At 35.6% G+C, this 17358-nt stretch overlaps 2 protein-coding genes across 3 annotated transcripts; one reads left to right on the top strand and one right to left on the bottom strand.

The window, feature by feature from the left end:
• Window positions 1-8077: 8077 nt before the first annotated feature.
• On the top strand, window positions 8078-14542 carry LOC111782626 (putative linoleate 9S-lipoxygenase 5). The gene is made up of 9 exons (XM_023663409.2): window positions 8078-8380; window positions 9206-9498; window positions 9903-10143; window positions 10228-10569; window positions 11567-11652; window positions 11730-11837; window positions 11907-12211; window positions 13271-13534; window positions 13614-14542. Exons 1-9 carry the CDS (start codon window positions 8185-8187, stop codon window positions 14365-14367), a joined length of 2589 nt encoding a protein of 862 aa, XP_023519177.2. The 5' UTR covers window positions 8078-8184; the 3' UTR covers window positions 14368-14542.
• Window positions 14543-15256: 714 nt separating this feature from the next.
• On the bottom strand, window positions 15257-16579 carry LOC111783717 (uncharacterized). 2 transcript variants are annotated; one of them, XM_023664636.2, is made up of 4 exons: window positions 16259-16578; window positions 16043-16167; window positions 15663-15941; window positions 15257-15519 (listed from the first exon to the last, which is right to left on the bottom strand). In XM_023664636.2, exons 1-3 carry the CDS (start codon window positions 16341-16343, stop codon window positions 15705-15707), a joined length of 447 nt encoding a protein of 148 aa, XP_023520404.1. In that variant the 5' UTR covers window positions 16344-16578; the 3' UTR covers window positions 15257-15519; window positions 15663-15704. The 2 variants fall into 2 exon arrangements, with proteins under 2 accessions (XP_023520404.1, XP_023520403.1); XM_023664635.2 differs by having other exon boundaries at window positions 15257-15941; window positions 16259-16579.
• Window positions 16580-17358: the final 779 nt, after the last annotated feature.

Raw genomic sequence — 17358 nt, 5'->3', positions numbered from 1 at the left:
GGGTTGAGTAGAAACCTTTGGTTAGTTATCTCTTCAAGTCTCCCTATGTTCTCTCCATTTGTGGAATGTCTGGATGTAAAGGACTCTAAGGCTTACTTTTGGGAGGATTAGTGGGTTGGTGACTCCCCACTTCGTGCTTTATTTCCTCATCTTATCACCTTTTCAAGAAGAAGCTTCATTCAGTGTCTTCTATTCTGCCTTCTTCTAACCCCCTTTCCTTGGTTTTTTGTCGGCCTTTGTCGAGTAGATCATTCACTTAGTTTTTTGTCCTTTAAAACGTTCAGCCTGCGGAGACGAGACGTTGGAGTCTGAACTCCTATTACTTCGGGGGGTTCTCGTGTTCTTCTTTCTTTCATATTTTATGTAACCCTATTTCATTCCGATGCCTTTGCCTGTTCCTCTTCATGGAAGATTAAAATTTTCAAGGAGGTCAAATTATTTGGTGACAGGTTTTGCAAAGAAGAATTAGAACTTAAGTCTGTATTTTGTTGTGTTGGGTCTGCAATGATGCATTCTTTGCAGGAGGCGGTGTGGCAAGCCTATTTGTAACGGCCCAAGCCCACCGCTGGTAGATATTGTCTTATTTGGGCATCCTGTTTCGGGCTTCCCCTCAAGGCTTTAAAACGCGTATACTAGGGAAAGGTTTCCACACCCTTATAAAGGGTGTTTTTGTTCTCCTTCCCAACCAACGTGGGATATCACACTATTTCTAAGGGATTTGACTTAGAAGTAGAGAGACCTTATGGCCATCTATTACTTGACCTTTTTGTAGTTACGAGCTCGGTTTGGTCCTCTCGGTGTAATGTTTATTTCTTTAGTTAGTGTTTGACTCTTCTTTTTGTGAGTTTGCCTTGTATGTTCTTTCATTTTTCTGATCGGAAGTTCCTTGTGTCCCACATTTTTATCTCTTATTAATCACATGCTTGTAGTTGTGTGTATTACAAAATAATTTGATAGCCCTTTACCTCTAGATTTGTCCTATTCGAAACTAATGCTAACTTTTACTTGAAGGAACTATTCTTCATTGTACAAGTAAGATAGATCGAGGCTTTTAGCATCTGTTCATACTTAGCTCAAACTTTCACTCTTTCCTTAAGGTGAAAAGCAGAAAGAAGTTCTGCCGATAAGCCATAACTCGTAAGCTTGCTGAACTTTTGATGTGAGCCCAAAAATTCACTCTTTGATAGGTTGTATCATGTTTCTTTGGGAAAGCTTCAATTTGGAGACGTGAAATATTGTGTATGGTTGTTGTAGGAGATACTTGTTAGTCTTTCTGCCCCTAATATTGTGCTCAAATGTGACATCCCACATCGGTTGGAGAGAAGAACGAAACATTCTTTATAAAGGTGTAGAAACCTCTCCGTAGCATACACGTTTTAAAAACCTTGAGGAGAAGTTTGAAAGAGAAAGCCCAAAGATGCAATATTTGCTAGCGGTGGGCTTGGACTATTACAAATGGTATCCATCGAAGGAGGTGGACATGAGGCGATGTGCCAGCAAGGATGTTGGCCCCAAAGGGGGTGGATTGGGGTGTCCCACATGGATTGGAGAAGGGAACGAGTGTTAGTGAGGACGCTGAGTCTCAAAGGGGGTGAATTGCAAGATCCCACGTCTGCTGGGGATGAGAACGAAACTCTTTATAAAGGTGTGAAAACCTCTCCATAACAAACGCATTTTAAAAACCTTGAGGGGAAGCCGAAAAGGAAAAACTCAAAGAAGACAATATCTACTAGCGGTGGGTTTGAGTCGTTATTTTGACGTTGGGAAGTGTGTTATTGGTGAAGCAATCCATGATCAAGTTCCCCATTATATGCATTTATGTTCTTTCATTTTCACAACCTACCTACCTAATTCTTGTTAACCTAATACAAACTAAAGTCTGATTTAGGTATCATTTCATAACACCAACTTGCTATCACCTTTAGCACCATTTCACATTAGAAAGGTGCCCTTGTTTTTTCAGGGTAAGAAGGGGCAAAGAAAATACCTCGAGCCAATGTTCGAGTACCAGGCGCTACGTTTGCTTTGCTCTTCTTCTTCAGACACATTTGGCATGGTGCTAGAACATTTACAGTCTTACACATACTATTCTCTCGTTTGGATTATACAGATTCTCTTCAATTAAACTTGTTCATAGACTGAAGACAACCTATCCGCTCAACCCTGACTCTTGGAAAAACTAGAAGAACCGACGGGCGAGGTCTCTGGTTCAAGTCCAGGATGGACCATCCAAAGCCATTTGATCGAGATCGAGTAGCTATAGAGCGGATCCATTTAGAGATCGGCGGCCCCTTGGTGACATTTCTTTTCTGTACCAAAACCATATGTCTCTCTTTTTTTTTGAAATAATACATACATATATACATACATACTTCATATATGTATATGTATACCATTTTGTTTTTTTTTATAAAAATTGATCCAAAAGCCCAAATTTTGGCCCAAAAAGCCCACATCGAGCCCAAAAACAATTAGACTCATGCGGACGAGAGGAGAAGGAGAAGGAGAAGGAGAAGGGGATCGAGAAAGCTCGGAGAAGACTCCAAACCCTTCAAGATCAAAGTAACTTCGAATTTTTTTAGAGGGAAGAAGCTCATAGAGGACTTCGAATAACTGAAAGTTGAAATTTGATTAAATTTTTTCGGGAACTGAAATCACTTTTTAAAAAACAATTCTATCGAGTATCAAAATTTTTCTTAAATAAGTAGAGAAAAATAGATACAAAAACAAACACGAGAGTTGAAAAACCTGCCTATACATATATATATATATATATATTATATATATTATATATATAAATAAAATCTGAGATATGAATCTAATTTGGAGTTCCTTAATTTTATATTTCTTACTTTTTAAATTAAGTCTTTATCCATAGATTTTCGAATCAAAACATAACCATACAAACAGTTGACTATATATATAAATGATTGGCAAAACTTGGAAGCATACACTTTTAATTATTATTTTAAACACATTTTTTTTCTAACCAAATCCCTCTTATATCTTGTAAGAAAATCTTAATTTTTAGTGTTTGTTGTATAATTATTTAATTTTATATTTATTAAAAAAATTAAATTTATGATCATTACCTCCACTTATTGACGTTCTTGTTTTGTTTTTAAGATTTTTGGCACGTTTTCAAAGTCTAATGGTTTAGATGATGATTACGACGACAAAAGGGACTAGTAAAAAATTGAACCAAGAAACTTTAAAACTTTGAGAACGAACGGATGAGAAGTGACGGTCCAAACAAGGCTAAGAAAAGAGAACTTGTCACTTTCTCACTAGGACTCTAAGTTGAGGTTAGGTGGATCGGGTAAATTTAGGGTGTAGCGTAGGAAGAATTTGTACCTTGGAACGTTAAACGAACAAATTAATTACATAAGATTTCATAATGAATTAAGAGCTACTAGTAAACTACGTACTAAGTATCTTTATACTCATTCATGCTACTTTAGCCTTTTTTAGATGGAGCGGTCAAAATGAGGGTGTGTAAGCGTTGCAAGACTATAGGGGTTGTACTAGATCGGTGCCTTTTATTCTGAGATCCCACATCGGAGAGAGAAACGAAGCATTCCTTAAAAGAGTGTGGAAACTTCTAACGCGTTTTAAAACTATGAGGCTAACGGCAATACGTAACGAGCCAAAGCGGACAATATCTACTAGCGGTGGGCTTGAGCTGTTACAAATAGTATTAGAGCTAGGTGTCACAATCGCACTCTTGATGGCAGCGGACTTGCGATTGTGCAGCACTCACTTTCCAATGACAAGTGAGCTAAGCCAATTTGTTCTTACGTCGCCTACGGCCAAGCGATGTATGCTCAAGCCTCTAGCCTCGGTTTAAGAGAAAGTTTTAGAAAACGAGGGCAGAGAGAGATTTTTGAAAGAGACGTTATATAATCAAGCAAAAGAGTAACACAACGACCCACAGTATATAACCTTGGGTAGGGAGAAGTTGACAACTAGTCATATCCCCTATACTACATTTTGAGGCATTTCATATCTGTCAGGCCTAAACATGATTTTTTCGAAACGTCATACTCCCTAGAAATACAGTAGGAAAACACTAGAACATGGAAAGACATAAAGGGTTTGGCTTGTCATGAGCATGCGGCCATGGGCAACACGCCTTGGACGAACATGACTGTGACACTAGGCACTAAGCGGTGTGCCAACGAGGACGCTGACCCTAATGGTGATGGATTGTGAGATCTTATATCGGTTGAAGAGAGGAAGGAAACATTTTTTATGAGGGCGTGGAAAATTCTCCCAAGTGACGTATTTTAAAAACATAAAGCTAACGGTGATACGTAACGGATCAAAGCGGATAATATTAATCAAATATAGATAAACTTCAAAATAAAATTGAAATTCTTAAAAGATTAAAATTGAATTAATTAATCCACAAGGGCTGCTGCAGCCACATCGGTAAGAGTTGATGACGTGGCGGAATTTCAGTCAGAGTGGATTTTCTATTTCTTTTTATTTTTTTTAATGAACAAAAGTGGTTTAAAAAATAAAAAAGTTGGGCAATTAATTTTTTAAATTATTAATTTGCGTATTGTTATTTTTAAGGTTTTTCTTTGCAAAGAAACGTCTCGTTTACGAGAGAATTGACATGGACATCATATTAATGCCTTCATTTAACGTAAATATTTTCATTTTTTTATTAACTTTTATTAATTTTTTTAAAAAATATAATTCCCAATTATTTGTGTTTAATATTGTTTCTGTTGGATGATGAAAATCTCACGTCGATCATGGGTTTATAATCAAAGAATACTCTCCATTGATACGAGGCTTTTTGGGAAGTCCAAAGCAAAGCCGTAAGAGCTTACACTTAAAGTGGACAGCATCATACCATTGTGGAGAGTCGTGTTCGTCTAACATGATATTAGAGCCATGCAAAGCCATAAGAGCTTACACTTAAAGTGGACAGCATCATACCATTGTGGAGAGTCGTGTTCGTGTAACATGATATCAGAGCCATGTCCTAAACTTAGTCGTGTTCCTATTCAAATAATTTATAAAGGAGGTGAGAGAAGAAGAAATAATAATAAATTGAAATAATTTAGACTTTTTTTTTAATTTTTTTTTATCATATTATTTTATATTACAAATTGAATGGTACAAATCGGATAATCTCTATCAAATTTGAATTTATTATCGATTTTTTTTTGTTTACCCTAAGTTTCGTTTACGACCGAACTTCTGTATTTAGTTCTAGTTTTTAGACCGTAAACATTTTTGTCAAGTTCGGGAAGGTTGCCTTTAGCAACTACAGTGAAATTATGGAAAATATGTTACAGTTGTTGATGTCTTGATTAAAATTAGGTACGCAGTTGTTACTTTCAATCAACGTCGTTTTCGAAGTGTTTCATTTCATTCTAGAATTCTAATATTAAAATAAGTTCATAACCCTAGATTGAACTGATCGGGTCATTAGGGTTATCAGATTTTTAAAGAAACGATCACGCAATTTTATATTATAAAGTTTGTTGCATAAAAAATGTATTAAATAAAGTAATAATTATTCAAATATCACCTTGTTCATGACATATATTATAATAGCAAATGACATTAAAATATAGGCAAAACATAAGGTTGTTCTTTGTAATTATCTTATGATATATTTAATATATAGTTTATATTTAATATCAAACTATACTCTTCAACTAGATTAAATAAGATTTGGATGTGATTAAAATATTAAATTGTGATACTCGAGGGGAATGTAACAACGACAATTTGGATATAAAAAATTCTTTCTAATAAAAATATACTATCTTGATCTTATCTCCACAATTTTAAATTTAAATTAAATCTCAACCGTTTCATAAATATTTTAATATATTTATAAGTTTGATATTTATATGATTAACTCAATCGATGTTTTTATTATAATAGTCAAAGTCTACCACTAGTACATATTGTCCGTTTTAGCTCACTACGTACCGCCGTCAGTTTCATAGTTTTAAAATGCGTTTATTGTGGAGTAAGTCTAGTCCTACTTCAACGAGTGTATTGCATCATACGATGACTGACACTGATATCATCTGTAACAGCTCAAGTCCACTGCTAACAAATATTGTCTGCTTTGACACGTTACGTAACGGGTCAAAGCGGATAATATCTGTTAGCGGTAGGGGATGGCTATTACAAATGATATCAGAGTCAGACACTAGGTGGTGTGTCAACGAGGACGTTGGGCCCCAATTGGGTGGATTGTGAGATCCCACGTTAGTCCGAGAGGAAAATGAAACATTCCTTATAAGGTGTGAAAATTTCTCTCTTATAAACGTATTATAGAATCATGAGGCTGTGAATTGTTACGAATTATAAAAAAATATCAATAAAATCAAATATCTAATAAAAAATTTTAATTTATTTAAAAATGAGTGAAATGATTATTAATTAATTTAAAATTTTATATTTTTTTTTAGAAATACTCGTGACTTCCACATCTATTGTCATCCTCACAAAATTGAATTTAATATTTCTATAATTAATTTTAAAATTTTAAATTATTATTTTTTAAAAATACTTGTGACTTCGACATTTATTATCATCCTCACAAAATTAAATTCAATATTTATTTGAAATACAAAATAACTTAGTTTCTTTAAATAACTTTTTTTTTTTTTAATATCAGTTTATATTTTATTCACACAACAATTAACCTAAATAATTAACTGTTTGAATTTATTTGTGGCATGAAATAACTAAAAAAAAACATGTTTTTTTTCCTTTGTCGGAGTTTAAAATATGTGTCGTACATCTACCGACATTAAATAATTTTTTTTTTACCCTTTCATGTGATGCAATTTTATTATATTAATATTTTAGTACAACATAAATATTTATTTTCAAAAAATAAATCAAGACCAATGAAAAAAACACCATTTTTGTTGTTTTTTACATGAATTCATAGTTTTTTTCAACAACCACGGTTATATCATTTCATTTCATGTCTCAATTTTTATATGAAATCTTAAGTTTTTTTTTGTATTATTTTTTAATTTTTAATTTTAAACGTTTAAAAGGTCGAGAGGGTAATAAGACAATTTTTAAAATAATAAGCGTATTTTTGAAAGAAATGAAAAAAAGTTGAACGTTTTTTAGGATTATTCGTGAGTTGAGTTGGATCAGATTGAAACATTTTTTTAACTCAACCTAATTATTTGAATCGAACAATCCTATTAAATAATGAACTCAATTCACGAATAATAACTATTTATTCAAAATTTTTAAAAATAACTATTTATTTATTGTCAAACGATGAACTTGATTTTAGTATATATTTTTAAAAAATATATTTTCAATAATTAAAAAATATTTGTAAGAGTAGTTGAAAATAAATAATAAAAAAAAAAGAAAAAAAAAAACTAACTTAAATCTATAAAAGTTTTTATTTATTTAAACGTAACCCGGCGCAATAAATTCATAACCCAACTCGTAATATACAAATTAAGTTGTATTGATCGAGTTTTTCGAGTCATCAGATTTTTTTGAACACCTCTGCCATTTTTTTTATTATAATTTAACTTAATTAATTAAAATGTAAAAAGAGATAAAGATGTAATTATTTTAGTTATTATTTTATTATTATTATTATTATTATTTTATATGAACGACATTGTTTCGTTAAATGAAAACGTGCAAGTTACCACCTTTCTCTCTCTCTCCTAGTTTCAACGTTAGGTGGGAAAAGTTATGAACAAATTTTTGTCTTTATTTATTTATTTTTTTTGTCAAAATAATTAAATTTCCCACGTGATTATGGCATTTTTTTTTTTGTTCAATTTAAAAATAACTTGATAAATTTTTAATTTTTATAAATTTAATTTTTTTTATCCCGTGAACAAATCTTGTATTTTTTCGAAATTTAAGCAAATTTGATCGGCTGATTAAGATCGAAGTGTCGGTTCGAAGCTTTTGAGTTTCGGTCTTCCAAATTTACGAGCTTTTTGTGGAGAGAAATGGGCACGAAACCCTTAAAAACCCGACGAAAAAAGGTGAAATTTTTGTCAAAACTTTGACTTTGATGGGAAAAGCTTTTATGATAATGGTGGAAAAAGGAAGAACAAAATGGGAGGCATATGTTGGGCTATAAAAAGCTAGAGCCTTGTGGCGTTGTAGAGCGTGCAGTTGAGATACTCATAGATATACATAAGAAGAGATATGTTGATTGGAAGCATCGTGGGAGCTATCTCTGAGCTGAGGCATGGAGGGAAGAAGATCCATGGAACTGTGGTTTTGATGCGAAGCAATGTTTTGGATTTCAATGATTTTGGTTCATCTCTTCTCGATAATCTTCACGAGATTTTAGGGGGCGGTGTTTCTCTTCGCCTCGTTAGTGCTGATCATGGCGATCCTTGTGAGTTTTTCGAGCTTTCCTTTTTTAACTTTTTGATCGATGATATGATGTTTTTACGTATCTGTTGAATTATGTTGAGCTTGTTGAAATTACTTGAACTTCTGAGTTCTTCGAGTTTTTTTAGTCGTGTTGATCGATGATATGATGTTTTTAGTATTCGTTGAACTTTTGAGTTTTTTTTCAAATTTTTTTAAACGTTTTGATTGATGATTTGATGTTTTTACATACCCGTTGAATTATGTTCAGCTTGTCGAAAAATTATTTTATTTTTCTGGGCCTCTTTAGTTCCGTCTTTTTTTACGTTTTTCTTCTTTTTGTTTTTAAGTTTTATTCTACTAGAGTTCGAAATTGGCTAAATTACGATATTACCCTTCACCTTCTGCAAATATTTCAAACTAGACCTACTTCTTGAGCTAAAATATGTGAATATTGGACGAAAATCGGGACTTGAAACGGTGTGGCAGTGACCTAAAACAGTGTAGTGTGACATTATTTCAGGTCCAAATCTCCGTTTGACGTTCCGTTTCTATTTCAAGAGTAGTTTTTGAAACATTTACAAAAAGTCAAAAATAAAATTACACACTTTTGAGAGACAAAATATCCTTAAAGAACAAACAAAATCCCTTTTGAGACAAAAAAAAAACCTAGAAGATATTTTAAGGTGGTTTTTAAGGATTAAGATTTGACATACATGACCAATATGAGCATAGCTTAGCCATACATGACATATACTTTAATTTCTAAGTCAAAAGTTCAATCACTACCGATACCGAGTAATATTATTAGGTTATTGACTCGGGTTTTCTTTTTTCTCGAACAAAACAGCTAAAAATTTTCAAGGGAAAGTTGGAGAGGAAGCTTACTTGGAGAATTGGATTGCCAATACAATAATCCCAATATTTGCAGGAGAAACAGCCTTCAGTGTTACATTTGATTGGGATGAAGAACTTGGAGTTCCAGGAGCTTTCTTTATCAGAAATGAACATTTTAGTGAATTCTTTCTCAAATCCGTCACGCTCGAGGACGTTCCCGGCCATGGACGACTCCATTTCGACTGCAATTCTTGGGTTTATCCCGCTAAAAATTATAAAACCGATCGTATTTTTTTCGCCAACCAGGTAAAAACTCACCATCGAATCCTTAATGGTAACGACGTTTGTAATGGGTCGATTTCTTATAGCGCTACAATTCATTATTTTAGGTCGAGTAAGATGTTAAACGTTAAAGTCTCGTAAAGTTGACACGTTATGTAATTTAAAATTATATATTTTAATTCTAATTTATGAATAAAAAAGGAAGAAAAAAAGGGATGATTTTGTACATCAATTTGTAGTAATTTATTTTTAGTCAACTATTGATGATTAAATATTATAAAGTGGTTTAAGCAACTAGTTTGGATGACAATGACACTTAAATTTTTTAAAATAGTTTGACCGACCGTATTTATAATATTTTAGTCAGTTGAGTTAGGTTCAGATTGATAATAATTATGGTCGGTAAAACTAATATGTTTTCAATACAGGCATACCTTCCTAATGAAACACCAGAGCCACTTCGTAAATATAGGGCAGATGAATTATCGAACCTTAGAGGAAATGGAAAAGGAGAGCGGAAGGAATGGGATAGAATCTACGACTATGATGTCTACAATGATATTGGTGACCCAGATAGCAATTTGGACCTGGGTCGTCCGGTTCTCGGAGGGTCAACTAAATATCCTTACCCTCGTAGAGGGAGAACGGGTAGACCACCTTCTAAGAAAGGTAAATTCTGTACTAACTAGATGAGTTAGATTCGGGTTGGTATCGTTCATATAAGGTTTAACATTTGTGTTGAGATTCTTACAGATCCCAAAAGTGAAAGTAGATTATCGGACTCGAGTAAACCTACGGATGTATATGTTCCGAGAGATGAAAGATTTGGTCATTTGAAGATGTCGGATTTTCTTGCTTATGGCTTAAAATCTATTTCTCGATCGATAAAACCTAAACTGGAGGATCTATTTGACACGACGCCCGGGGAATTTGACGACTTTAATGATGTGTTTGCCCTGTTTGAAAAGGGGTTGCCAGTCCCAAGATCTTTGCTTGAGGGTATCACTGAGAACATTCCAGCTCCATTGCTCAAAGAAATCTTTAGAACAGATGGTGAACGATTTCTTAGGTTCCCAACTCCTCAGCTAATTCATGGTATGTTCTTCTTGTACTATGTTTTTTTCGTGGTTGTTTGCTGTCGTTTTAAGGTAGAAACTAGATTTGTTTCTTGTTCTCCACTTCAATGTTTTTTTTTTTTTTTTTTTTTTTTTTTTTTTTTTTTTTTTTTTTTAATAAAAATAAAATAAGAATATCTATGATCACGAGTTTAGAGATGTTCGGGATGAGGACAGAGAAGACGCTCATCCTCATACTTCAATCTCCATCATTGCAAAATTCTACATTGATTTTCGTAGGGATCCCGGCGAGGATTCCTCGAGAGGAGTTTTCCTCCTTCTTTATTAAAAAAAAGTTTCATTTGTTTTTGTGAAAATATGACGGGTAGGTCTTGTAGTCAAACTCCCTTCTGCCTTTGCACTCAAGGGCCAATTTTCGCTTGGCTCGAGGAAACCCTTGCACGCCTCTGTTACCCTTTGGGAGGCCTACGCCCCATCGAAATTGTCTGCATGAGAATGTCCCTTGGCCCGTAAGTCCTAACACAATGTTAGAATTCTAGCTCTTCTAGAGTGATCTCACTGATGGCTCAGGCCTCTCCGAGAGGAAGTCTTCTTTGCCCTCCACCTAAGCTGCGCAGGAAAGGCCCAAAGCCAATTCTAGGGAACAGTGAAGTTTCATAGGGTCTTTCTGTCCAAGGCAGGTAGTTCGCATCTTCACAGACATATCTATTTCACCGATTCTCTCTTCGAGACAGTGCCCAGATCGTTACGCCTTTCGTGTGGGTCGAAACTTACCTGACAAAAAATTTCGCTACTTTAGGACCATTATAGTTACAACCACCGTTCACGGGATACTCCAAAAAAAAAAAAAAAACTTCATCTTTTTATATTGTTGGCCGAAATTAAATGAACATCTTTTTAGTTAAATGAACATCTCTAATAACCAACGGATTTTTATTGCTTACTTACTAATAAAAAATTATTATAATTATCCATGCGTAACAATAATTTTTTTTCTTTTTAATGACGTGAAATAGAGGATAAATCTGCATGGAGAACGGATGAAGAATTTGCGAGAGAAATGTTGGCCGGAGTCAACCCCGTAGTCATTAGCCGTCTTCAAGTAATATTTCTTTTTTATAATAATAATAGTAATAATTTATTTACAATCATTAAACTTATAACATATTTTAATTACAGGAATTTCCACCTCCAAGCAATCTAGACCGTACAATTTATGGTGATCAAACAAGCAAAATAACCGAAGAACACATCAAAGGTGGCTTAGATGGACTAAGAGTGGACGAGGTAATCCAAGAATTTAGAGCTTATTTTAGTATTGGATTAAGCTTTTGTTTAACAATTTGGTATGAATAGGCAGTGGAGAAGAAGAAGCTATACATTTTGAACCACCATGACCCACTGATTCCATATCTTAGAAGAATCAATGGAACTTCCACCAAGACTTACGCTACAAGAACACTTCTGTTCTTGAAAAATGATGGGACTTTGAAGCCATTGGCTATTGAATTGAGCTTGCCGCACCCTCAAGGAGACCAATTTGGTGCCGTTAGTAGGGTTGTGGTACCTGCTGTGGAGGGAGTTGAGGGCTCCATTTGGCTGCTGGCTAAGGCTTATGTTGCTGTTAATGATACTGGCTTCCATCAACTCATTAGTCATTGGTAAAGCTTTCTTATATCATGATTTAACTCAATGTTATGCATTTTAGGTTGAAAAAAAGTAGGGTTTTTAATGAAGAAGATCGTTTTGGGGGGCTAAGTTTTTCCCGAGTGCCTGGTTATGGGAAAAACTAAGAAGTTGTATGTGAGATGTCACATTGATTGTAGAGGGGGAACGGAGTATTCCTTAGGGTGTGGAAATCTCTCATTAGTAGACCCGTTTTAAAATCTTGAGGGGAAGCCCTGAAGGGGAAAGCCCAAAGAGAACAATATTGGCTAGCGGTGGGTTTGAGTTGTTACAAATGATATCAGAGTCTGCCACTTGGCGGTGTGCTAGCGAGGATGCTAGTCCCCAAGGGGGTGGATTGTGAGATCCCACCTTGGTTGGAGATGAAACGAAACATTTTTTTAGCCTGAGAGAGACGTGTTTTAAAACTTTAAGGGGAAGCCTGAGAGAGAAAGTCTAAAGATGACAATATTTGTTAGCGGTGGAATTGAGTTGTTACAAATGGTCAGAGGCAGTCATCGGCCAGTGTGCCAGCAAGGATGCTGGCCCCCAAGGTGGGTGGATTATGAGATCCACGTCGGTTGGAGAAGGGGAACAAAACATTCTTTATGAGGGTGAACGGGGACGCTGGCACCCAAGGGGAATGAATTATGAAATCCTGCATTGGTTGGAGAAGGGGAACGAAGCATTCCTTATAAGGGTGAACGAGGACGCTAGTCCTCAAGGGGATGGAGATTGTGAGATCCCACATCGGTTGAAGAGGAGGAACGAAACATTCCTTCTAAGGGTGTGGAAACTTCTCTCTAGCAGACGCGTTTAAAAACCTTGAGGGGAAGCTCATAAAGAAAAAGTACAATATCTGCTAGCGGTGGACTTGGACTATTGCATAATCCATTCAAGTTTATGTAATTTTACAATTGAGACTATTTTGAAAAGCTTGATTTTAAAAAAATTTTGTTCTTAAAGTTCGAGTTGAGTAGCATTTTAGTTCCCGAGTTATCCAACTCGATAGATTTCATTTCAAACTTAAATTTGCTTACTTCGATCACTCATAGGCTGAATACTCATGCAACAATCGAGCCATTTGTGATCGCGACAAACAGACAATTAAGCGTTATTCATCCAATCCATAAGTTGCTCGTTCCTCACTTCCGGGACACCATGAACATCAACGCTCTTGCTAGACAATCCCTCATTAATGCTGATGGTATCATCGAGACAACTCATTATCCCGCTAAGTACTCCATGGAGATGTCTTCCTTTGTTTACAAGAGTTGGGTCTTCCCCGACCAAGCTCTCCCTGTCGATCTAATCAAGAGGTATTCATTTCAAAACATTTCATTTAATTTTGTCGTTCGTTCGTTCATTCGTTAACATTCAAATCTTACGTTCGTTAAGAGGAGTTGCAATGGAGGATCCAAGCGCCCCACATGGACTTCGGCTCCTCATAGAGGATTATCCATATGCCGTCGACGGTCTCGAGATTTGGTCAGCCATCAAAACATGGGTAACAGATTACTGCTCGTTCTACTACAAGAACGACGAAACACTCCGTAACGACACCGAACTCCAATCATGGTGGAAGGAGCTTCGAGAGAGAGGGCACGGCGATAAGAAAGACGAACCATGGTGGCCAAAGATGCAATCCATTCAAGACCTAATAGAAAGTTGTACAATCATCATATGGATCTCTTCAGCTCTTCATGCAGCAGTTAACTTCGGACAATACCCTTACGGGGGTTTCTCTCCGAACCGACCATCGACGAGTCGTCGACTGCTACCGGAAGAGGGCACACGTGAATACAAAGAGCTGGAGTCGAACCCCGAGAAGGCGTTGTTGAGAACGATAACTTCACAGTTGCAGGCTCTTGTGGGAGTGTCAGTTATAGAGATATTGTCAAGGCATTCTTCTGATGAGGTGTATTTGGGACAGAGAAGTAACCCTGAATGGACTTTGGACAAGGAGGCTTTGGAGGCTTTTGAGAGGTTTGGGGAGAGGTTAGGGGAAATTGAAGGGAGGATTGGTGGGAGAAATAAGGATCCAGAGCTGAAGAACCGAGTAGGGCCTGTGGAGATGCCTTATACTCTGCTGTTTCCTACTAGCTCCGAAGGGCTCACTGGGAGAGGGATTCCTAATAGCATTTCCATTTGAATGGAAGCTTGCTTTGATTTCAGCTCATGGAGTGACTAATAAGCAATGCAAGTGATGCCATTTATGCATGTTTTAATGGGTTTTTTTTTTTTTTTTTTTTTTTTCTTTTCTTTTGTGTGTATTTGTATTGATGAACTTTGTGGAATAAAGAAGTTTGAATGGTTTGGGATTTGAAGCTCTAAACTTACGAAGAAGAGTATATATAACCGATACAGTTGAGCTGTGTTCGTATTGATAAGTTTGCAACTGTTATCGTTGAATTATACCTACGTTGACAAAGTTTGCAAGAGTTAAATCCACAAAAGATGGTCTCGTTAACAATGCTTTTAATTTTCTTACGGTCATTTAAAGTATAATGGAAGTGTTTGAATCGATCAAAGTGCAAAAATATAGTTGCAAAACTCTCTTCTATAATAAGGGTGGAGTAAGTCTCTTTCCATAACAAATAACAATTTAAGAGATCAGGTAAATAGCTCTAAAACAAGATACCAAGGAATCATTTTCATCACAATTTCTAAAATTTCAAATTTCAAATGGTATTTGAGCCATACACTAGGCAATGTGTCAGCGAGGACTAGTGACTGTGAGATCCTACATTAGTTGGAGAGGAAAAGAAAGCATCCCTTGTAAGGGTGTAGAATCCTCTCCCTAATAAACGTATTTTAAAATTGTGATAGTAACAAGCCAAAACATATAATATCTACTAGAAGTGACCTCGGACTGTTACAAAGAAGAAATCTTCCTCCAATCAGAATTTCCCAATTCCAAAATCCTGTTTGAGGTGGGCCCCCAAAATTCCACACTTACAAATTTTGAAATGACAGGTCTAATACTACAAATATGTACACTAAGCAATTAATTACTGATGCTCATGGTAAGCCAGTGGATCAATGATTAAAAGGGAACCCATAAATAAACCACAAAGATGAACGTTCATAACCTTTCTAATCCACAAACATAAAAGCTAATTACAAACAAAAGTATTTCTTCATACAGCTAGGAGTGGACATTATCAATATCATAGTCTGCAGAATAGCCAAAGTGGCATTCGAAAGAAAAAGAAACCAGACCTGCTTGATCAACATTAAGAACATGCACTCAAACAGACCGCCTACATCCGTTCACCAAGCGATCAAGTTTAGTCAGAATTTCCTATGGAACATCAAAAAAAGGCAGGAAAATTTATACCACATTCATGATCATATTCATCAATGAACTCAAGCATCATGCTGCTGTCCTCAATTCTGGAGAATAAATTTGCTATGGAACACCAAAAAAGGCAGAACAAATTATACCATTTTCATGATCATGTTCATGTTCATCAATGAACTCAACCATCATGTTGCTGTCTTCAATTCTGGAGAAATATCAGTAGTGGCATAAACAGGATGAAGGACGTGTCCTTCCTTCGGTATAATATGCACCCACTTCCGTCCGCTAAGCTTGTGCTTTTCGAACTTCACACAGCCTTCTTTCAAAGCAAACAGAGTGTGATCCTTCCCTATTCCAACATAATCCCCAGGATGAAAACGAGTGCCCCGTTGACGAACAATAATGTTACCAGGAATAACTCTCTGTATCCAATCCACAAGGATTAACTCTCCATGACAATGTTCAAAACAAAACAATTTCAAATTCAATCAAATTTCTTTACACCAAGATCCAATCCACTCACCTCACCACCAAATTTCTTCACCCCAAGATTCTTAGGTTTCGAGTCTCGTCCATTTTTAGTCGATCCAGCGGTCTTCTTCGTAGCCCAACGTCTGAATAATAAGCTTAATCCACCCGCAGATCCATCTGAATCTCAATTGAACAAACATTTTAATCATCATATATACAGACGGAGTAACATTTCAAGCAGAACTTGATCTAGATGAACAATCCTTACCAATAAAACTACTATATACAGGAACATTGGTAACCAGATCCTTGACATTCAGTCGCTTGCAAAAGGTAGTCGCGATATTGAGCATGATTGAGAAACGATCGGAGAGTGACGGATGGCGACGGCGATGATCGGAACGGAGACGGAGAAGAGAAGGAGATCGAACAATGGTGGGGCAGGTGTTGAAGGAAAAATTTTAGGGTTGGGATTTTCTTTTCGTTTTCAATTGGGCTGATGGGCCTTTTATTAAAATTTATTTTTGTGTTCTAATGGGCTCTTGGGCTTTTTTCTTCCAAAATTAGCTTGTCTGATGGGCTTTTTATGCTTAGCCCATTATTATATAAACATTTTGAAAAAAAGCTATGGAAACGTTCACCGCGAGCTTTCCTTTTCAAGCTTCTCCTCAAAGTTTTAAAATGCATCTACCAGAGACTGTTTAGCCGCACTATCCAGTGACTAGCTTAGCCGCACTATCCAGTGACTAGCTCCGATACCATTTATAACAGTCCAAACCCACTGGTAGCAGATATTATCCGTTTTAGCCCGTTACATATCGTTGTCATCCTCACAGTTATAAAACGCGTCTGTTAGAGAAAAGTTTTCACACTCTCATAAAGAATATTTTGTTCCCCTCTCCAACTAATGTGGGATCTTACATATGACGAAACGAGTATTAAAGTATGGTTTACGATTAAATTTACCCTAACCTATTAACTTAACTTACAATGTTATATAATTTCTTCGTAAAAAATATATTCCTTAGCCACCTAGCTTAGCCTATATGTGTGAGTTCTCTGACTTGTTACGCTAATATCCTCAAAGCTAGAGAATAAACTCGGGTTTATCTTAGGTTAAACTTTTTCATAATTAATTTTACTTTAGTCTGAGCTGAATTCTTTGATTAAATTTCAATTACATGTTTTAGTCTCTCAACTTTCTAATTTTATTTTTATTTGATTCTTGAACTTTAAAGAATTCTAATTTGTTTTTAAAAGTTCTTAAATTTTTACTTAAACCTACGACCAATCGGTTAACAGTTGATCGCTCTACCACTGAACTACTGAGGAACAACAGTAAATTAGGTTTCAGAGAATTCAATTCCC

The sequence above is a fragment of the Cucurbita pepo genome, chromosome 20 (genome assembly GCF_057944985.1).
Source record: "Cucurbita pepo subsp. pepo isolate OVF chromosome 20, ASM5794498v1, whole genome shotgun sequence".
Lineage (NCBI taxonomy): Eukaryota > Viridiplantae > Streptophyta > Magnoliopsida > Cucurbitales > Cucurbitaceae > Cucurbita > Cucurbita pepo.
Note: the sequence above shows the minus strand (reverse complement) of the source record. Positions and strands in the feature narration are given on the sequence as shown.